Genomic DNA, 23318 nt, shown 5'->3' with positions numbered 1-23318 from the left:
CCAAAATGTGATTAACGACATTATTCTGATTTCTTGTTTATTCCCTTGTTGTTGTTTATCACGTCCATTACGTGTTCATGAACGTTTGACATTCACGTCACATTGGGATGAGCCCAGCACAAAGGCACGCTAGTTGATGGTATTAAATGCTAATTAGCTGGTCCTAATTGGATCAAACTCAATTAAAAAAAACAACAACAACCACAACAACACCAAAGGGGGATGACATGGCTCCCCCTCACGCCATCTTTTTGTTGTTTTTGCATATTCCTCAGCACACACGTTATACAATTTGCTGCGGGAAAGGTTGCCACATTTTAAGAGTGGAGGGGGACGAGGCGCCAAAACACCATGTCAGCACATTATTAGCCATTATTAGCCACCGCACCGCTAACGTTAGCGGCGGCTAAGGCGGGAGGGTATCGGCGACAGAGCGCAGGTGCGCCGCTAATAAGGCGCGCCGTGTGGGCCACTCCACGCCACACACTTCCCGCTTTGCAAATTGAGGTGCTAAAATGCGCGCGTGCTGCGTCAAGTGACGGGGTCGGGCCTCGTCAGCCTGCCGGCGGCGTTTCATTCGCGCTCGCATCGTCTGCCAGACGAGAAGCGAGCAACTTGATGGGCATGAGCGGATAGTGAGGAAGTTTGCGCACCGTCAGCCAAAATTACCCAGCATGCATCATCATTTACTTGAGGCTCTTCTGGACGGGCGACAGATGCACTTCCTGTCAAACGCCTTGCCGGCTTCAAAATTTTTTTTCTTCCTTTATTTGCATTAATTAGTTTTTAGTCGCACATCAAATGGGTTTTTACTTTGATATTTTTTTTTCTTTATTTGTATAATTTGTTTTAATTTAAAGGACAACCGACACCATTTTTTTGTTTGTTTCCGAACTGACATCAGAAAAACGTTTTATATAGCATCTCAAATAGCCAAAACTGATATTTTTAGTCAAATGCAAAACAGCAATAAAAATGTCTTCAAGTGTCCCAAAACTGCCACAAAATGAGCTCGTAACTGGGCGGATTCAGATAGTCCCGCCCCTTTGTTGGTAACATCACGCCAGGATACTCCTTCACAAACTGCCTTGCTCCAGAATCAAAGCAATGGCTTCACAGAGTTCAGATTCGGAGAAAGATGCTTTCTTGTTCCTCACCCACTTATGAATATGATTGAAATAGTTCTGAAGAGGAAAGCATAAATGTTTGCAATCGAGTAAAGAAGTCCTTCCGAATAAATTCGAGCCGTCTGGACTCTGATGTAGTGTTCAGAAAATGCACAAGATGGCGCCCAAGCTCCGTTGGAAATGGGCTGATTTGTACGCTGGGAATTCGTGTCAACTTACATCTGCGTGTTACTGCAATTGGCCACACACAACGATTCACCGTCACCTTATTTGTGTCGTTTTCCTTCTAATTTCCCAAACAACACTGTGTTTTTAGATTTAAAAAAAAAGTACCCAAAATGCATTGTGTGTCGCTTTGTCGGTCAGGGGCGTTCCCTCCGTGACGTCACGTCAGGCATCGTAATCAACCGGAAAACAAGACTTCATGAATATTCAGCGGCAGTCTTAAAACATAAAATATAGCTGTAATCTTTGTCAAATGGGCACAGTAGAAGTCAAATGATGGACGCAACTTGTCCGGCAGTATCGGTTGTCCTTTAATACTTTTTTTTCATGCAGATTATTTTTTCCTTTATTCACATTAATTTAAAATTGTATTTTTGTATCGCACATCAAATGTCTTTTTTCGTTTTTTAATTGATATACATATTTTTTTTCATTTCACACCATTGTTATTCACATCCATGTGTTGCTTGTTTTCTCATCAGTACAGCATTAATACTTTTTCCATGCAGATTATTTTTTCTTTATTCATTAATTTAAAATTTTATTTTTGTATCGCACATCAAATGTTTGTATTCTTTTTTTTCATTGATATACATATTTTTTTTCATTTCACACTATTGTTATTCACATCCATTTTTTCTTGTTTTCTCATCAGTACAGCATTAGTACTCTTTTCCATGCAGATTATTTTTTTCTTTATTTGCATCCATTATTTTTAGTTGTGCATCAAATATATTTTTAATTCGGTAAATCATTGGTATGATTTTTTTTCATTTCACACGATTGTTATTCACATCCATTTTTATCAATTTGTTTTTCTCATCAGTACAGCATTGATACTTTTTCCATTCATATCAATCTTTCCATTATTCATACTAATTAAAAATATTTTTGTATCACGCATCAAATGTTTTTTTATTTAGGTTTTTTTCTTTTTCATTGATATAAATTCATATTTTTTGATTGTATAATTGTGTGTCGATTGTGTACGTGTGTGTGTGTCGGTAAGCCAATGAGGACGTCTGAAAATGGACGCCGCGCATGTCTTTGTGCAATGGCTTGTCCAACTCGCCTTTATTTAGTCATGCCGTCTGCTTCCATTGTCAATGGCTTGTACGTATTCCCAGCATCTCTCACACATACGCACACTCACACACACCTGCGACGGAGCTATCTGGATGGGCCAGGCCTCCCGTCCGTTTCTGAGTGCCGCATTGTATCGGTACCAAGGAAAGTAATGTGTTCCCATCCATGTTTTATCCCCCCTCCCCCACACCCACCTAAAAAAAAAAAAAGACACAATCAAGATGTAAATGCCGCTACACAAAACACTCTTTCTACTTCGGAAAAGTCGAAGAATGTGGAATTGTTGTCATCTTCCCTTTTGAATGTTTTTTTTTTTTGACCTCACAGAATAAATCATGTTTACGTGAAGAAAACATTTTTTTTTGTGCACCACCTTCATTTCACTCTCAAATTGGAATGATTTTTTTTTTCTGGACAACATATTTGATCCTTAGATAGATAGATCCATCTACCGATCAACCTATCAACCTACCTTTCAACTTGTCTCTCTATCGATCGGTCTATCATTCTATCGACAGACAGACACAGACAGATAGATAGACAGACAGACAGGAATAAAAGAAGAAAGCTCGCTAGCTAGAGAGCGACCTAGCTACCTAGCCAGACAGACAGACAGACAGACAGAAAGAAAGACAGAAAGGAAGACAGAAAGAAAGACAGAGAAAGAGAAAAAAAGAAAGGACGAAAGAAAGAAAGGTCGCTAGCTCTCTAGCTAGCTCTTTAGGTAGCGAGATTGATAGAGAGCTATCTAGCTAGCTAGCTTTTGAGACTGCTTTTTTCATCTGAGAGACTGAGCGAGAAAAAGACTCCGATTTGGGGTGTTTTTTTTTTTTTTTTTCGACTAATGAGCGTTTGAAATATGGCGGCTGCCATATTTTCCCAGATGGTGACACCTTGTCACTGCAAATGCATCCAGTTGTCACACAACTGGATGCACGCGCGTCTTTGGGGTGTGCGTGTGTGTCGAAATGAGAGAATTATTCACCTGCTACACGCTTTGTGTAGTTTCTACCTTTTTTTTTCTTGATTTTATTTCTGTCAACTTGATTTCGTGAAGGTGACCTCCTATTTATTTGATTTCATTTTTATATACTTTATGGTGAACGTGAGGCTGAAATGAAGCGAAGGGGGCATGTTTTTCCCCCCTCTCTATACACCACTAGTGTCCTAGTCAAGGGCCATTTTGCTGCCACTACTCACCCGCACAAAAACTTATCCGATGACTAAAGTGACCTTGAGAGTTTTGAAAGGCGCTTATCAATCAAATGTATTATTATGATTATGATTATTATTATTATTCGGCCCGTGAAAGCAAATGAAACTTGTGAAATTCCATGCTCATCTATCGAGCTGGCTAGCGACCGAGCTAGCTAGCGAACGAGCTGGTTAGCAACCGAGCTAGCTAGCGAACGAGCTGGCTAGGAAATGAGCTAGCTAGTGACATGCGAGCTAGCTCGGTTGTTAGCTAGCAAACGAGATAGCTAGTGAGTATGCTAGCTGTCTTTCTCTTCAGCTAGTTGGCTAATCCCTTACATCACTCGTGTGAAAGTCAAGGCCCGGGGGCAAAATCTGGCACGCCACCTCATTTTATTAAAACCCGTGAAAGCAAATCATACTAGCAACTGAGTTAGCTAGCGACCGTGTGTGTTGAAAACACGTCACTCACAAACTGTGATTGCAAAAAAAAACCTGTTCAGTTTTTTAATGCTGCAGTAAAAAAAACAAGTTTATCATCATTATCGCGGTCGTCATCATCATAACATGAATAACAAAGTGAATGTTTTCATTGTACAACAACATGAAGAGAAACCAAAGGACAGCATTTGTGTGGGTGTGCGTTCCCTTTACATGCTTTGTAGTTAGACGTCTGTGTAAGCTCTCAGTCGTACAGGAGTGGTCCATCGATGAGAAGGTTTCTTTGGCCTTCATCTGTACTTTTTGAAGGTGTCTGATTAGGGGTCACTGATAGGCCAGTCGTTAGTCAGGAATGTAGGAACAATCAGTATATGAATAGGGCCGATACGACCAGTCAGACGTTAGTTTGCTGACGAAGCTTCTTGGATAAGAAGCGAAACGTCCGACACCTTCAAAAAGTACAGATGACGGCTGAAGAAACCTTCTCATCGATGCTTTGTAGTTGACACTTTTGTATTTACATGTCTTTTTGTGTGGTGTGTCAACGCAGCACCCCCCCCCCTCCCCGTCACACATTTAAAGGACAACCGACGTCTCTGGACAAGTTGTGTCCATCATTTGTAAAATGGCTTCAAATGACTTCTACTGAGCGTATTTGACAAAGATTCCATCGCATATACCTCGATTTTACCTTTTAAGACTCGCGCTAAATATTCCGGAAGTCTTGTTTTTGAGTTGGCGACGAGTCCGTCACTAAAGGAACACCCCTGACCGAAAAAAAGGACACATTGTAGCAGTCCTTCCATCACGTCAATATATTTTGTTGTAGTGTTTGGTCTGAAAACGTCATGTTGCACCAAAAAGAGCCAGAAGAGGGCGACCAAGCTCCATGTAAGGAATTTATCAGCCTGTGGAAACGGGCAGATTAATTCCTCACATGGAGCTTGGTCGCCATTTTCTGCTTCTTTTTTGGTGAGACATTTCCCTTCAATGTTGCCTCATAATGGCCCGGAATAAATTCTTTCATCGATTGCAAACATGTATGCTTTCCTCTTCAGAACTATTTGAATCATATTCATAACTGGAGGTGTAACAAGAAAGCATATTCTCCAAATCTGAAGCCATTGATTGGATTCTCCAGCAATGCAAGACGTCTTGGCGTGACGTCACGAACTGGGGGCGGGACTTTTTGAATTGCCCCAGTTTCCGAGCTCATTTTGTGGCAGATTTTGGACACTTGAAGTCATTTTGATTGGTGTTTTGCATTTGAATAAAAATATCATACTTCATATTTTAGATGCTATAAAACGTTTTTCTGATGTGAGTTAGGAAACAAAAAAGTGACGTCGGTTGTCTTTTAAAGCTGCATTGTTTTTTTTTTTTTCAGTGAATGTCAAAGAAAATCCGTATAAATAATAAAAATGACATTTACACGTTCGCCCTTATTTTTTCCCACATGTATAGTGACAAAAAGACTCATTTGAGCACATTTAATTTCATACATATTCATTAAAAAAACTTTTTTTTTATTAAATAACACACAGATATGAAAAAAAGTTGTGCAAATGAATGTCTTTTTGTTTACAGTGCACTAGCAGTTGTTCTTCTTCTTCTTGTCTTTAAATTAAAAAATATAGGAAGGATGTATAATTTAGACAGGAACGAATAGCTCGTGTTTTTTTTATATATATATCTACATATTTTACACATCCTTGAAGAAAAGGAGGTCCCTGAACAAATACATTTTGGGTTTTTCCCCCCTCATCTTTTATTCACAAAGACAGACAAATAAAAAACAACAATAAAAAAAGTCAAATTCCTGCATTCAATGAGTGTAAGTTAACATTTGAAGTGCTTTTGTGAGTGCAAGAGCAAAAGGGCCACACTGAAAACAACAAAAATGATCACATTATCAAGAAAAAAAAATGTATCTTACGTGGACAAAAAATTAATGAGAACGTTTTTTTCCCCAAATAATAATAATAATATTAATACTAATACGAATAATAATAATAATAATACATTTCATTTCTAAGCGCCTTTCAAAACTCTCAAGGTCACTTCACAGTCACAGGATACGTCTTTCTGTGGGTGAGCAGCGGCAGCCACACGAGCCAGCGTTCACTCACCCCGCAAGTAACTCAAATAGATAGAAAGCTAGCTAATAGATAGCTACGGTATTTGGGAATCATTGCGCTACTTTCTACTCAAATTTAGCTGTTCATTGTCCCACCTTCACAGATATACAAACACTCCCCGACTTACGAACATTCAAGTTACGAACAGCGGTACATACGAACATTTTTTGCGGGGATGGGGAAAAAAATGTTCGGACAGAGATGCTGTAAATTAGATTTTGTGTTGTGTCGCTAATACTGACGGACGGGAGGCCTCGTGAGACCTCGCCCAGCATCCACCTCAAATTCGGCTGCCTCTGCCCAGTTCGTCGCAGTGTGTCAACGTATATTGTTTTTTATTGTTAAAGATCATGCTTTTTAAGCGACAAAACCAAATTGCTCCATCAACCTGAATAGATTTCTATTTTTCTTTGACTTTGCTCGATATATGATGAGAAACAAAGTATGTCTTTCACAAGAAATGCTTATATATTTATGAATAGGAAAAGAAATTGATTGTGAATGAAGCTATATTTTTTATAAGAAGTAAGATGATGAAAAAATGGGCCGAATTTCAACCAATTTGAGTCAAAACACGCTTTGGAAGAGTACAGGTAACATCCGACTTACGACCCAGTTCCGTTCGAGCTGGTCGTATGTAGGATATTACCTGTATTTGTTGTAATTTTCTTATCTGAGCTTGAAATGGGGGCGGTTGTAAAAAATACATTACATACATCTTGGTTTATAACAACAGATGAACAAAAGTGCTCACATGGAGAAAAAGTTAATTCCTAAGTTAAATGGGTCTGAAGTTATCTGAGTTTGAAATGGGGGCGGCTGTCCAAAATACAATACAATACAATCCATATTGGTTTAGTGCTTAGTGCTATTATGACTATTCAATTCCCAAATTAATTCGGGAATGGAAGCGAATGAGTTAAGAGGTTAAAAAAAAGTCTGAATTAGATTTTTAAAATTTGAATCATAAATTCATGTCAATAAAGTTAAACTATTTCGGACAATGTGCATAATTTTACAAGTGAAGAAAAAAAATACGATTATTTTCCTGACAATAACACAATCGAGATTATTTTGCCACTTTCTGGTGGTCATGTTTTTGTTTTCTTTTTTGTTGCTTTGTGTGTGGCCGTAATCCTCATGCGCAGCCTAAACCAGAGAAGACCGGAAAAAAAAAACCAACAACCAAAAAAAAACAAAAACATCTTTTTGTTGCATGCAATTTTTCAACGTGTGGAAATATAAAGCATTTTTATTGGCACAAAATACACAGCACCCCGTTTTTGGATTTTTTTTTTTTTTCTCTCTGAAATTTCATATTTTGCATCCCAGGGCTCACGTTTGGAGTTTGGTTGAAGGTTGAAAATGTTCCAAGCGAGGAAAACCACAGCAGCAAATCTGCGCCGTCCTTTTTAAGGCAGCTTTTCACGGCTCACGCGGGGTTAAGTCACGTAATCCGCACTACTGCTTGTCGAGCTGGCAAACGTAGATGAGGTGGTCCTCCGGGGACTTCCCGTGCGTCTTGCTCAGATGCAGTTTGACGGCGTGCTTGCTGGCAAAAGTCCGCTTGCAGAGTTTGCACTGGTGCGCCGCCTCGTCCTCGTTGTCGTCGGGGGAGGCGGCTGGCGAATCAGAGGCGGGCAAGGATGAGGGCGGGGCCACGGGAAAAGACGGCAGGGACGAAGGCAAGGGGCGACCGGACGGGTGCAAGTGGGCCGGCGGCTTGTCGGAGAGTCCTCGGCGGTGGAGGCGCTGCCGGGAGATCTGGCCCAGGAGCTGCTCCCCGGAGAGCTTGGCCAGGTCGCGCAGCCGAAAGCCCAGGTGAGCCTCCAGGTGGCCGACGTAGGTTGACGGGGAGCGGATTTGCGAGGCGCAGTCGCTGCAGAAGAACACCGGGTGGCCCGAGTCCAGGTTCTTCAGGAACTTGGTGCCGCCGGTCCGGCGCAGCTGGTACTTGACGTTGGCCAGCCAGTGGGAGATGGTGGTCATGGAGAGGCCGGTGAAGCGCGAGATGTGCATCCTCTCCTGCGGACTAAGGTCGGACATCATGTACTTTCCGTCGGTGGTTTGCTTGAGGCTGGAGGCGAACTGGGCCTGCAGGATGAGGAGGTGTTGGGGGTTCCAGTTGGACTGGCGGCCTTTGCGCTTCTGGGCGGGCGACACCTCCTCCGCTTCCTCCTGAGTGGCGCCCTCCAATTCCGAGCGCTCCGACAAGCCGGCGGGGGTGGAGGCCTTCGAGAGGGCCTGGCTCTCGGTCAGATTCCTTAGCATGTCCGAGATGTCAGACAGGGCGTTCTCTTTCAGGGGCGACGAGGACATGAAGGAGGCTACGGCAGCAGAGGCTTTGGTCACGGCCACCGTCGGGGAAGGCGACGCGCTTTTGTTCGCATGCTTGCCTTTCGTGAGATCCATCGGTTGATCGTTGCCGCTGAGGTTCGGCTGGTAGAAGTAGCGGTCCAGGTGGTCGCCGCCGGACTTCTTTGCCTGGGCGGGCGGCGTGGATGCCGCAACCGCGGCCTTCTCGGCCAGGCTGTTGCTCATCTTGAAGAGCATGCTCATGGGGTCCATGGAGGGCAGCGCGGGTTTGGCGGCCTTGCCCAGGTGGGCATTCATGACCGACTGCAGGGCGCTCAGCGGGTTGACGAAGGGCTGCTCCGGGGGCGGGTGGTCGGTGATGATGGCCGTGCTGCCGCAGAGGGACCCGGATTGAGGCGACGCCACGGCGGACAGCAAGCCGTTCTCTGCGGGTTCCTTCACATCGCTCTCCCCGTTTGTCTGCTGCTTGTGGTTCGGTTCACTCGTCGCATTCTCGGGAGATCGACGGCCTCCCGGTTTGGCGTCCTTTGGGGAATCTCCTGGGTGGGAGTCGCCTGCCTCGCTTTGGCATGGCGACGGCGTGGTCCTCATCGGGGAAGACCTTGTCACGGCGCCCGGCTCCCTCATCTTCTCCTCTACTGTTGACACTTTCTCAGACAACTTCATGACAAGTTCTTCCATGGCGTGGAAGTTATTCTTAGACAGTGGCGATGTTTGGCAGCTGGAAGGAGACGTCAGCGTCTGGTTTTTGCCCCCGCTGGGTGACAAGATCTCCACCCCGGGGAACATGTATTTGAGTGGAGAGTTCTTGCCCGAGTTCCCGAGCGAGAGCTTCATTATGTTGGGGAGCTGGTAGGCGGCGTGGATGCTGGGGTACCCTCCCCAGCTCGGCGCTCCATTTTGGGCTTTGTTGATGGCGGAGGTCACCGTGTTCTCCAAAGACTTGAGGATGTCCAGACCTCCTTTGGGACTAGCGTCCAGATCCTCCTCAGTCAGATAGGTGTACTTTGACGAGATGTCAAACTTCTCCTCGGTTTCCTCTTCAACTCTTGACATTTTGGTGCAGTTATTGTTAACGATGCATTCATTTGTGCATTCCTCTTCCTTCTCCTCCTTTTTGATCTCCACCGCCGTGCCGTTGGGCGAGATGCCCCTGGGGGGAAGAACCGGGGCGGGCGGTGGGGAGAAGGTGGTGGCAGCCAGAGGAACCGACTGGACCTTCTCCTCCACGGTCGGCGTCGGTGCTGGGCTGGGGGTCTCTACAAGGGGTTTGCCTCTCTTGATCGCCGAGTTGGTGACTTTGATAAAGTGTCCGGTCACCATCATATGGGCGGTGAGCTCCTGCAGGGTGTCGTGCGAGCTGCCGCACTCCATGCACTTGAGGATTTGTGACTTCCGTGACTCAAACTGCCAGGCGTAGCTGGCGCCGTTCTGGTGCCCATAGCGGTTGTTGGCCGTGATGTACGGGTGGGCTGTCCTCTGGAGAAGCTCGTTGGCATCGGACAGGAAGGCGGGTTTTGGCGTGGCCCCACCGTGAGAGTCCGGCGAGCTTGGGACGTCCAGCTCCACGGGGGGTCGCTTTCGGGCCGAGTGGATCTTCGCCGCCACCGGGGTCACGGGCTCCTTCAGAGGCACTTTTTGGTAGTGTTTGGTCTTAATCATGTGGACGCTTAAATCTTGAAGGGACTCAAAGGAGTGGCCACAGTACATGCACTTAAGAACCTTCTGCGCATCCTCCTTGCCTTCCATTTCCAACAAGGAGCGTTTTCTTGGTTTGGACCAGCGCTTGGCGCCCTCGCTGTCCACCTCGTGGTTGTCGTCCCGGTAGTGTCCGGTCTCATTCATGTGTACCGTGAGCTCCACCAAGGTGTCGTACGCCGCACTGCAGTCTTTGCAACGGAATTTGCTCGCACCGGTGAAGATGGAGCCGTAGAGTTTGGAACTCTGGCGGTAGAGCTGCACGGTGCTGAAGAGGCTCGGCTCGGCGGATGGCGCAGGCACGATCGCCGCAGGGTGCTGGGCCAGGGCCACTCTGTTCTGGTGGTTTTGCGAGGACTGCTGGAGGGTTTTGGCGATAGCGGTCTGGTGCCAGTCGTATCCGGCGCTACCGCAGCTGCTGCTACTACTGCTGCTACTGCTGCTACTGTGGCTGCGGGCGGGCTTTTCCTTGGGTGGCTGGCTCAGGTTTAGGTTCAGGGTGGACCAGTAAGAGTTGGTCAAGAAAGAGGTGTAGATGGCCTTCATCTTTTCTAGACTGTCAGCCACGGAGCCGGAGCCGGACAGCACGGAGCCCGAAAGCACAGCTTCATCGCCGCTCCCCGGCGTGGCAGCGTTGTCCGCCGCCGTCATGGCCGTAGTCGACAGCGACAAAACATTGGCCGGGTCTTTAAAAAGGAGAATGTCATCCTCTGCTTTCAGTGGCGGGCTCTCAAAGTCCGACATCCCGTCGCTGGATTCGCTCAGGTGAGACTCGCTGTCCATCTCCTGGCCCGAGAAGTCGGCGGCCGCGGGCGAGTCACGGGAGTCGGGTCCAGAACCCGCCGCGTCATTGCCGTCCCGGCACAGGAACTTTGGAGCCGGTTCCTCTGCTTCCGGCGTGGAGTCTTCTCCGTCCAGATTCTCATCCAGCAGCGCCGCTTCCTTCTCATCTTCGGGGACGTACGCTACGAGGGAGCAGAGAGCAACATTTATTATAAATGGCGTCAATTGTATTGATCCATTTTCAATACCGCTTATCCGTGTTCAAGAGAGCTCTGGTCGATCTCAATTAACTTCGGACTTCAACGTATTCAGTGAAAGGGCGCAGAATCACTCGCCTGAGAACTGAACCCAAAACGCTTTGTCGCACGAATAATATCTTTGTCACTGACAACACCCATTATAGATTAAAATATCGAGCTAGCTACCTAGCTGGCTATGTATTTGCTATCTATTAGCTATTTGGCTCGCGTGCTAAGTATCTAACTGGCTATCTATTAGCTATACGGCTACCTAGCTAGCTGTCTATCTCTTAGCTATCTTTGTCTATATATTAGGTAGCTAGCTTTCTATCTATTTGAGTTACTTCCGGGTTGACGCGTGTGGGTACCGCTGCTCACCCACAGACAAACTTATCCTGCGAGTGAAAAGTGACCTTGAGAGTTTTGAAAGGCGCTTGTAAATGAAATGTATTATTATTATTATTGTTATTAATATTATTATTAAACGGTTTCCAACTCCCATTCATGTTTCATTGATTAGCATGTCTTGACCACAGCAGGCGAGTTTTTGTCATGTTTCAAACCCACGAAGACAACAAGCCGCTCAACCTCTCGCAAACGACTTCCTGTCAGCAAGGTTTGCAGACGCTCTGCTACTTCCTCGTTCTGTTGGAATTCTGCCGTCTTTCTTCTCCACTGAAGAGCGTGAGCGGCTAAAGAAGCCGGGATAGAACCAACGTACGAACGGGTGGGTGATCAAACATCGCTCGCCACTTCTTCTTCTTCTTCTTCCTCTCAAGGGGCAACAGCTTGAAATTAAAAGTAAATGTGAAATTAATGAAGCACGTTGCAAGCGGCAGCGGCGCTTTGAGAAGTAATAAATGACTTGTATCAAGCTCGGAGACGCCACTTCCTGTCTGTCAATTAATACGCGGGCAGCGCGCCGAACAGACACCCTCGCCGTTTCAATTAAGCCAGCCTCCTCACTCATTACGCCGCTCAGCCCGCCTCGGAAAGAAAAATGAATGTCACGTGCGACAAATCTTCAGACCGCCGCCGTTCACTAAGCCATTTGCTTCAATTACCAGACATGACAAAAACTTATTTACAGTGTAGCCGGCGGGACAGCTAGCCTGAGACCACGTGCGTGCGTCTTCGTGCCGACTATTTGAAGCAAATATTTGACTGTCGCTGGATGAGCGCCTCCCGTCTTTTTGTGGACGTTACGCGCCATCTGTCGCGCTAACCGAGCGACAGATGTTTACCGGCGAGACGCCAAAGGCGGCGAAAGATGGACGCCGACTCGCCATCGCTGGTGTTCAAAAACAAAACGCACGGCTGGCCGATACCAAATGACCGGCGTCGGTCATTTAACGTGTTTATATGCGGACAAGCCGCTGCTGGCGTGACGCCTCAATGACGATTGGCCAAGAATCAATCCATTTTTCAATTCATTTTCATCGGTATGGATAATGGATGAATGGATGGATATTCCAGGTCTTTTTGTAAAACAGCAAAACCCTTCACTAAATCGCCACGGTGGTGATAGAACGATTTTATATACACATTCTTAAACATCCAAAACTTCATTTCTACTTATTTGTATTTGCCTGGTGTAGTCTAAGTTGTTACTTTATATCTACATATACACACTCGCGCGTGTGTGGCTCTCACTGAAAAAAACATTTCTAAATATTTGACTTTTATAGCTCTCTTAGTCAAAATGGTTGCCGAGCCCTGGACCAGTGTCAAGTCGCAGGTTGCACACCCACACACAAGCCGCCCTTTGGGCTCGAAAACACCGTGACTTCGGCCGCTCAGGCAATTACAGAGCAACACACAGGATTACACGTGCGCACACGCTTCCACCTGGGCAATCAGGGCCATCTGGGCCAGCTCTGTATTCACTCACACGCAAAAGTGGCCATGGTGAGTCCAGGATGGGGGGGGGGGGGGGAGTGTGAGCTGCTTTCATTTGGCTGTTTGTCAAGCTTTTCCCAGTCACAGTCACAAAATGACTCATTTGATCCTGAATGATCCCAAAATAGAGAAAATCTCTCTCCTAATCCGGACACGATCCAGCACAGCCAAAGATAAATCTGTACAATTAATTTCCAATGATGCACGACAGCAAACTACAAGACAGTCTAAGGATGACAAATCATCTCCAGAATGATTTCGAGGCCAAGCTCGGCAGATCCTCACTTGACGAGATCCTTTAATGCCTTTTTTTTTTGCCTGCCCCCCGCTGAGTTTTTGTTAATGAACTTTATTGAACGGGACAATCGATAACGCTTAATCGTTGTCGTTTGACAAATGAGTTGGCTAACGCTGTGCGGGTGCATTTGTGCGGGTGTGCGTGTTCTCATCAACTTGCAGTGAGTCAATTCTGATACATAAGCAGAGCTCTACTTGGATTGGATTGGATTGGATTGGATATGCCTTTATTAGTCTCACAGTGGAGAAATTTACATTTCACAGCAGCAAAGTGATGAAAGGAATGAAAGTAGAAAAACAAAATACATGAGCTGCTTCCGCTGTTTTCTCTCTCCCAGCCCCCCCGAATCGGGGTGTGCAGACTTTTTCTAGTCGTGCTATCTTAAAGGACAACCGACATCACTTTTTTGTTTCCTGACTGACATCAGAAAAAACATTTGATAGCATCGAAAATACCCAAAAGACGCACTATGATATTTTTAGTCAAATGCAAAACACCAATAAACATCACTTCAAGTGTCCAAAATCGGCAAAAAAAATGAACCCGGAAGTGGCCAGTTTCAGACGGTACCGCCCCCTTGTTCGTGGCGTCACGCCAAGATGTCGTGCCTTGCTGGAGAATCAAAACAATGGCTTCAGATTGGGAGAAAATGCTTTCTGTTACTCATCCAGTTATGAATATGATTCAAATAGTTCTGAAGACGAAAGCATACATGTTTGCAATCGATTAAAGAATTTATTCCGTGCCATTTTGAGGCAATGGGGGCCGTTTCCACAGGCTGATTAATTCCTTACACGGAGCTTTGTCGCCCTCTACTGCCTCTTTTTGGTGCAACACGAAGTTTTAGACCAAACAAGTACAGCAAAATGCATTGACGTGATGGAAGGACTGCTACAATGTGTCCTTTTTTCGGTCAGGGGCGTTCCTTCAGTGACGTCACATACGGACTCGTCACCAACTCAAAAACAAGACTTCCGCAATATTCAGCGCGAGTCTTAAAAGGTAAAATATAGCTTTAATATGCGGTGGAATTTTTGTCAAATGTGCTCAGTAGAAGTCATTTGAAGCTATTTGACAAATTATGGACACAACTTGTCCGGAGATGTCGGTTGTCCTTTAAGTCATTTTTCTTGGTGTTTTGCATTTGACTAAAAATATCATAGTGCGTGTTTTGGGAATTTTAGATGCTATAAAACGTTTTTCTGACGTCAGTTATGAAACAAAAAAGTGATGTCGGTTGTCCTTTAACAACATCTGAAGCTGAAACATCGCGCTAACATGGAGAAAAAAAGCAAAATGCTGACCCCTTGTGGAAGGGGAAAAAACATTGCCAGAGGTCTGGCCAGCGCTTTATTGGCAACCGAGCCAAAAAGAAAAACTAAAGCTGGCATTTGAACAGTGTATGTATAATAGTCGTTGTATTTCCCTTTGTGATGCTCGTTGATGTAGTTGCCTTTTGATAATATCCAAGTGAAGTTGCTGTGCTTTCGCGGCGGTAATACCCTTACTCGCACTGTCCCCTGCTAGCTGCTTTTCGTTCATCCAAATCAACAGAAGTTTTTCAACCTCGTCTATTGCCTGAGACCGTTGCTTAGACAACACAGAAACAGCCTCGGCCACACGTAGCAATGGTCGACTTAGCATACTGCTACTGGGACAACCTCGTTTGTGTTTTTCGTTGATCTCCTTCTTCTGCTCGATCGTAATTTTCTTGAATGACTTCTTCGGCTTAACACCAGCCTGTGGTGGGGTCTTTTTCGGTCCCAAAAAAGAAAAAGTACTCCACTCGATAACAAGCCATGCCTGCACTCAAAGAAAGTGCGCATGGAAAACGACTCCACTAGCCACCGTGGCGCTGTTCGGCCGTGTGGTCAGGTTCGTCAGCGGAAAACTAGTTCGTATGCCACGATTATAGCCTCGCGAATTTAAGGTTCGTAAAGTGAATAGTTCGGAAACTGAGATATCAGTGTATGTGCACGTGCGACATTGGGACGTAGACAAATGTCCAAACGGAGACGGCTGGCGGATCCAATACATATTTGAAAGAAAGGTGCACAACATTATGGAGGAAATTGGGGTGAAGGGGGGTGTAATGGGGAGGGGGCGGGGGGCAATAAAGGCCGGGGCGCTCGCAGGCAATTTAGAATGCGAAACACAAAGCATTAAATGTACGTATTATCTTTTAATTTAATCTGGGAGGATTTACAATCCATCACACCGAGCGGCAGCCGCATGCAATTATTCACCGCCGCTTGATTGACAACCAAGGTGATTTATTAAGCTCGAAATGCTTCAAAACGAAATAAAAAACAACAACACGGCGGTCTGATGATGTCATCAGCGTCCAGTCAAGATGGCAGGAAGCTTTCCACCGAGCGCGCCAAAAGAAATCCCAAGCGATGAGCAAGCGCAAACCCCAAAAACTCCTTCCACCTTGAAAGCACGTGGACTCAAGCCTCCGTTCAGCCGTTTTGCCAGACCGAAACCCAATTTGCTATTGGACAAAAATGCGAACTGGGCCTCGGCATCGGTGAAAAAAATGCCATTCAAGTGGCGGCTTTGATGGAGCGGGCGTTGAACAGCGTACAAGCTTTTTCTCTCTCTCTCTCCATGCGGCGCTAATGAAGGCACCTGCTAGCGCAAGCGGCGTCCTCGCTAGTGTCTGCAGTCATCAACAGTCGCAGGTGTCACAAACCCAAACGCCGTTTCTAGCTCGCCCACCTTTCGCCTTTACTCTCTCTCTCTCTGTCGCTTTCAATGGCGCCTTAACCCGACTATCTTTTTAATTATCTTTCTCCCGCCGTTTGATTAATTATTGGCTTGCAGGTGACAAGCATTGACTGACGGCCCCTCCGTCGCCGTCAAAAAAAGCAAACAGCTGCCACCGTGATCGCCTAGCAACACGTCGCTGATGGATTAGCGCAGGCCGACGGGCCGCTCGCCGTAAATCAGCACATCTGCAAGACGCGGGTGGGGGCGGGGTTTGCGAGGGTAAAGCGCCCCTCGAAAAAAAAAAAAAAATAATAATAATACATCCAAACATTTCCTGCTGTTCTGTAGCAACGTGGCACGTGTAGCCTGGCTCACATTTCTGCATACAAATGTGCTTTACATCCACGTGAAATGCGGTACATTATATAATATTAGCATTGTTGAATGGCTATGGGAGGTGGTATCCCTCAAGGGTCAATCCTAGCAACCCTATTATTTGGTCTTGCGTTACCTTTTTGTCAAATGCCGACGAATTCCAATTGTAGTCGTCAATGTCTCCAGATGACAGCACTTCAGCTAAAGCCTTCGATGGCTCATTTGTCATCTCTTAACTCATTCACTGCCAGCCATGTACAAAAATGTGTCCACTCCAGCGCCAGGGTTTTTGTCATTGTTACTTGAATTCCACAGAATTGAGTCTTAGGACGACATTAACATTCAATGCAGCGTAAGAAATCCTAGACTCCTTATTTTATCAGCAAAAAATAGTTAATTCCTAAATTACATGGGTCTGGAGTTATGTGAACTTGAAATGTTCACAATACAATGCCATACATACATATTGGTTTGTACAGCGCTTTAATAACAGCTGAAGCTGGAACAAAACGCTAATGTGGAAAAAGTGAAATGCTGCCCGTTGTGGAAGGGGAAAAAAACATTGCCGGAGGTCTGACCGGCGCTTTAGACCCATATAACTTAGGAATTAACTATTCTTTTCTGATTAAAGAAGAAAGTCGAAGGTTTCATACGCTGCATTGAATGTTGATGTCATCCTAATAGTCAATATTCTGTGGGTCCTGGAATTAGAGTGAAAATGACAAAAACCCTGGCATCGGAGCGGACACATTTTTGCACATCGTCTGCTAGTCAATAAGTTCAAAGCGAATACACGGCAAAAAAAGTCAAATGGAAATAAAAACCACCCCCTCCCCCACTGCTATAACACTGGTGCACAAAGCCTTTGTAGACACACACCACACTACACACACACACACACATTTTTCCCGGATGTAAAAGAAGGTCTAAGCCAAGATGGATGCTCCTTAAAAAGAAAAAAAAAGAAAAGAGGCCGTTGATGGATATGAATGCCGCGCTGCCATTCATCACCGCACTCTTATTTAGACTGGACGGCTACACAGCTGTAACCCGAGCTACCAAAGTGCGCAAATACACACACACACACACACACACACACACACACACACACACACACACACACACACACACACACACACACACACACACACACACACACACATTCGTGTTTCAATGGTTTTGTGAGGTCCGGATAACTCCAGATAAGGAGTGAGGACCACCGTTGCTGCTAAGTTTCGAGAAGAACTAGTGTCACATTTGAACACTAAATCTGACCCCATTTCCCACTTCAACTTCTTTAAAAACAAAGAAATATAAAGTCGACTTGAAACACACACGGTGAGTAAAAAGTGTGTGTATCCGAGTGAAATGAAAATACACACCAAAAAAACATTTTGGGGGAATTTGTGAGGACCTCTCTGAAACTTTAAAGGACAAGCGACGTCTCTGGACAAGTAGTGTCTATAATTTGTCAAATGGCTTCAAATGACTTCTACTGAGCGTATTTGACAAAGATTCCAGCGCATATAGCTAGATTTTACGTTACGTTCGCGCTGAATATTCCGGAAGTCTTGTTTTTGAGTTGGTGACGAGTCGGACTCTGCTCTCAGGTTGGGGGGAGTAGTCCTCTGCTCCCCCCAACCTGAGAGCAGGGACCTATCATAGCAGAGTCTGGCACTGCCACGTCTGGACAATAAGGATATATATCTATAAATAGGGCCGAAACTACCAGTAAGACTTTAGTTTTCTAACGAAGCTTCTTGGATAAGAAGCGAAACGTCCGACACTCTCAAATGTGTACAGATGACGGCTGAAGAAACCTTTTCACCGATGGACCACTCCTGTACCACTGAGAGCTTACACAGACGTATTGTAATTAAAGAAATAAACTGTACTCTATAATAACTGTAGGTTTAAACTAAGTAGATAATGAACAATAAAATAATTAACAAGAATCAATGTGGCAAGAAACAACACGAATGCATTTGAAAACGAATTAATCTGCGTTCATATGAACACACTCGGTGTAAATGGCGGTGTGGCATTTTAATTTAATGACAGTCCAAACTGGGTTTTCGACCTTTTTTTAAAACATGATTGAAAAAAAAATCATGATTGCTCACATTGGAACGCTTCACGAGGATAATGCATCGGTGACAATGAGATGCGACATGAGGAAGTGACGTCGATGAGTTGAGTGATGCATTCAGGTGCACTCAGTTTGGTGGAGAACCCAATTTTGCTTGCAAACCGATAGAAGCCCCTCCCCCACCCTGAAATCTTGGGTCGAAAACCGAATTGATTGACAACCGAGACGTTGGAAAACTCAGTTTTGACTGTATTACATGTCTTCAAATAATGGTCCATTAGCTTATTGATCGCATCAGCCGCTTCAGAAAAATGAAGACCTGCCACTTTCCCCCCGCTAACAAAACCAAGTCACTGTTTATCGATGCCATTGTGGAGAGTAAAACCGTCTTTCTCCAGAAATGTGAAATATTCAAGAGATCAAATATTAGCCGACTTGCTCAAATCGCCGCCACTTGACGCGACATCTGTATCCGAAAAATAAACGCGTCTCGAAGCCCATTTGCTAACCAAATCAACAGCACCAACCCGGAACAAAGCTCAAAGAACAAAGTGAGCAGCAGTTGACGCCGACTGGTGCGACGCTTACTCAAATTAGCATGTGCCGTTTCAATTAGCATGCGTTCCTAATCAAATGTCCAGCGAGTGTCGTACTTTACGGCGATGCGCAAAGTGCTTCGTTCGCTTACACGGTGACGGTCGGGAAATGAAGCGCTGACAATGTCGTAATCCTGTCTTGAATACACACACACAGTTTGATGAATGACATCTGTCAGTGCACGTCAGTGATGGATGATAGCGGGAAACGGAGAGTTTAGAGCCACGAGGCATCGGTTGCCATCTCTCCTTGGTGCCAAAAGACCAAAATCTGTCGATGTGGCAAAAAAAAAACAACCAAAAAACGTCCCAACTCGTGGGCACAAAATCCTACTGGACCCTCCGCACCCTGCTCACCACCTTGTTCAGCGACTCCCGTCAGGCAGGCGCAGCAAATCCAGCAGTCGTTTACACAGCTTCTTCCCCCGTCGCCATGAACGCTCTAAACAGTCACCCAAATCTAACCTCGTTGCAATTTATTGATAATGATTTCCTGTATTTTTGTTGTTCTACTTTCATTCCTTTCATAACTGAGCTGCTGTGAAATGTAAATTTCTCCACTGCGAGACTAATAAAGGCAAATCCAATCCAATGATACTAGTGCAGCGTGTTCAACATACAGTGATACCTCAGCTAGCTTATGAACTTAATTGGTTTCCAGAAAGTGTGTCTAAGGCGAAAAGTTTGTCTGCCAAACATAAATTTCCCATAAGAAACCATTAAAATGAGTATAAACAGTTCCAAGGTCCCATAAAACCTACTTTTCGATTCTACTTTCGATGATTTCGACCATTCTACTAAATAAGCCTTAAAACTACACAGAATACACCTTATTTTATGTATGATAAATGTGCTATTGTATTGTAGTTAAAGAAATAATGGTACTGTATTTACACCCCTGAAAGAATCCGATACACCCGCCAAAAATATGAAATAAAATGTAAAAAATCCATCATTACAGCCCCAAGCATTAACCTACACCCCCCCCCCCCCCCCCCCCCAATGCACTATCCCAAAGTCAGAAGGGTATTTCCGAAGGTGCCCACGGCTAATGAAGGTATCTGCGGTGGGGGGAGGGGCGGTGTGTCTGAGTCACGTTTTAGATCTTTGCGGCTGATAAGCGCATAGCTAATGAGCTTTCAAAGTCAGCAAAGACGGGAGTGGCCGCTCGCTCGCCGCAATTATTGACAGATGCCTTTTCCTCGTTTTCCTTCCTCCGCCGCGCCATAAATCCTGGCCCGCTAATGAGCTTGAGAAGTGCCACCCTGCCAGTCAGCTAATGAAACTGAGCATGGGGGGGGGGGGGGGGGGGGCAGAGGTGTGTTTGCGAGTATCCACTGACACCATTTTTTTCCCTTTTGAACTACTCACTGCAGATGTTAGCGACGTCTGCGCTAGCAACCGTGAGACCGGAGCTGAACGCCAGTCGGCTTTTTTTTGTACACGTCGTTGATCATTCGCTGCTTGAAGGGCAAGATTGGGCCAGCCTTTTTTTCAACCTTGATTCAAGTACCGCGAGGGTCTTTACCGTTGACGTCCCAGGTCTTTAAAGTTTCACAGGGAGGTTGAGCTTGACTTGAAGGCAAGGGGGTCAAACGCTTTTGTTGGAACTTTAGCAAGCATCAGGGACGTTGACATGCTTGATTTGCTTTTGCGGGCTGAATAAAATGAGGTGGCGGCCCAGATTGGACCCCCGGGCCTTGACTTTTACCCCTGCGATGTAAGGGATTAGCCAGCTAACTGAATAGAAAGAGAGCCAGCTATCTAGCTCGGTAGATGAGCATGGAATTTCACAAGTTTGATTTGCTTTCGCGGGCTGAATAAAATGCTAGCCTTGATTTTGACACCAGTGCTTTCGGGCCTTTGAGATATCGACCTTGGGAACCTTCCCTTGTCGCTAGGACCTTCTTTCCAAGGATTAGCATCTATGTTCAGAAATTCCAGGAAACTTTGGAGCCAGAACAAACTCGGACCTATTGCGAGGAGCTCCGCGGTTTTGAACCACCTTTGCCAAGAACGCCCTTCCCTCACCTGCCGACAAATCGCCACGTGGATCCTTCCCAGAGCGCCCGCCTCCCCGGTTGCTTTCCACACGACGACGCAGACCGGGCGAGCATCTGAAAGTGATCACGACATGAAACAAGGGGGGAGGGCTGCCCTGTCGCGCGTGTAAAGGAAGCCGCTGTCAGCGCCAGATGAATGTCAGCGCAGGCTCGCTCTGATTACGCCCGCTTTCGCGCCGTTCGTCGCGGTCGCGCGCACACGCTCGCTCTCCACGGCCGCTACAATTAAGGATGGAACAAAATTAATAAATAAAATATAAGCGCTGTCGCATTCCCTGGCTTAGCTTCAGAATGAGGGCCTTATTGTGCGGGTACCGATACAACACAATACAATATCATACGTATTGGTTTATATAGCGCTTTAACAACAGCTGAAGCTGTAACAAAGCGTTTAACACAGACAACTATGATATACAGGAAATAAAGCAGTCACAAAAATAGTCGAAAGCACCATGGAGTAAAACCAAGATCAAGCCGGAATTGTGCGGAGTTGAATGCCAAAGAGTACTAGTGTGTTTCAAAGAGGCGGGTTTTACAAATGGGCACCGATGGGGCTTGCCGAATGGTCAGTGGCAGGTCATTCCAGAGAGTAGGACCAGCAACAGATCAGGCTCCAACCCTTCCGAGCCTCCATTTAGTGTTTGGCACATCTAATAATGTCTGGTCAGCAGACCTGAGGTGCCGAGAAGGTGTGTAGGGGTGGATGAGCTCGGAGAAGTAAGGAGGAGCCAGGCCATTTAAAGATAGGAAGACAAATACTAAGATCTTGAAAAGAACTCTAAAATGTCTAGAGAGCCACCCTCTTCCTGTGATTTTATTACGGAGGGTCCACTTCCAGGAACCTTCTATGTCTTTTTCCCTTCATAGCTGATCAGCAATCACCTTTGCTTTGCTAGCTGGTGCCAGATGATGTCTGGGGAGCCAGTGAAGGGATGCCAGAGTAGGACTTGTAGGCCCCCTACTACGAGTACCAGTCAAGAGGCGAGCAGCAGCATTCTGGACTAGCTGGAGAGCCTTCATGGAGGATTGGCTGACTCCAGAGTGAAGCGCATTAAAGTCATCGAGCAGAGACGTGACAAAGGGATGAATGACTGCTTCAAAGTGCTCATGAGAAAGGAGAGCTTTGATTTTAGACAGTCTGCCCAAGATGAATGAAGTTGGATTGAACAACAGCACCGATTTGTCGGTCAAGTTTAAAGTCACTGTGCAGTTTTGGACCCAAGTTTGAGACTATTGACTTCAGATAAGGAGCCAGAGGGCCCAAGTCTACAGGATGAGGTGTACATAGGCCACTCGGAACAAACAGGATCACGTCTGTGTTCTTTTCATTGGAGTTCAAGAAGTTTTGAGCCATCCAGGTTTTGATTTCATCCAGGACGGATACAAATACCAAGCGTTGAACGGCAAGGTTGAAAGTCGAGTCGGCAAATTTGATGAAGGTTTAGCTTTGGCGCATTTTTCATGACAAGAAATCATGGCTGGTGTGTTTTGTTTATGCGCCCCTTTTCAAAGATGCGATATCATCACAGGCTTTTGTCCACATGTTCACGAGATTGCAGAATACGAAGGACTTTTGGGGACAATAACACCATAGATAAGAATCTAAATACTAAAAAAGCAGATGACTATAAATTCATCTAAATAAATCAAAATCTTTGCTGGGATCATTTGCCACTAATTCAATTCAAGACATCTCGGGTCCTTTTCAAGCACTGTTGACTTTGAAGGAATCTATTTGGTCTCGTTTCAAGACTTGTTCGGACGTTCCTTTGTCACGTTCTGGTTGGCGACCAACGGGTGGCGCTGTCAGCCCCGCCTGCTGCTGCACAGGTGTTGGTCGTCCGAATCAATGGCAGTTAAAAGGACTCCTGGCACGACCATTGTATGTTTTTGTTGCACCCTCTCCGCTTTGTTTTATCTTGGCAGATTTTTACTTCAAATGCAAGAGTGTTTAGGAAATGGCATGGAATAAAACATCCCACCCTGTGAGAAGTGCGGCATCCTCTCGCAAAATGGTCTCGGCGGGGTGGGGGTTGGAG

General features: G+C 45.6%; 1 protein-coding gene across 2 annotated transcripts in view; it reads right to left on the bottom strand.

Moving 5' to 3' along the window:
* Positions 1-4642: 4642 nt before the first annotated feature.
* The window catches only part of tshz3b (teashirt zinc finger homeobox 3b), a 31550-nt gene continuing 12874 nt past the window's right edge, over positions 4643-23318 (bottom strand). For both annotated transcript variants that reach the window (XM_088991413.1, XM_088991414.1), the window contains exon 3: positions 4643-11190. In XM_088991413.1, coding sequence (XP_088847539.1) covers positions 7673-11190 — 3518 coding nt within the window. In that variant the 3' untranslated portion in view covers positions 4643-7672. The remainder of the gene's footprint in view (positions 11191-23318) is intronic.

Source organism: Hippocampus bargibanti, linkage group LG03 (genome assembly GCF_051943395.1).
Source record: "Hippocampus bargibanti isolate YZ-2025 linkage group LG03, ASM5194339v1, whole genome shotgun sequence".
NCBI classification, from domain to species: Eukaryota; Metazoa; Chordata; class Actinopteri; order Syngnathiformes; family Syngnathidae; genus Hippocampus; species Hippocampus bargibanti.
This window is presented reverse-complemented; position numbering and strand designations above follow the sequence as displayed.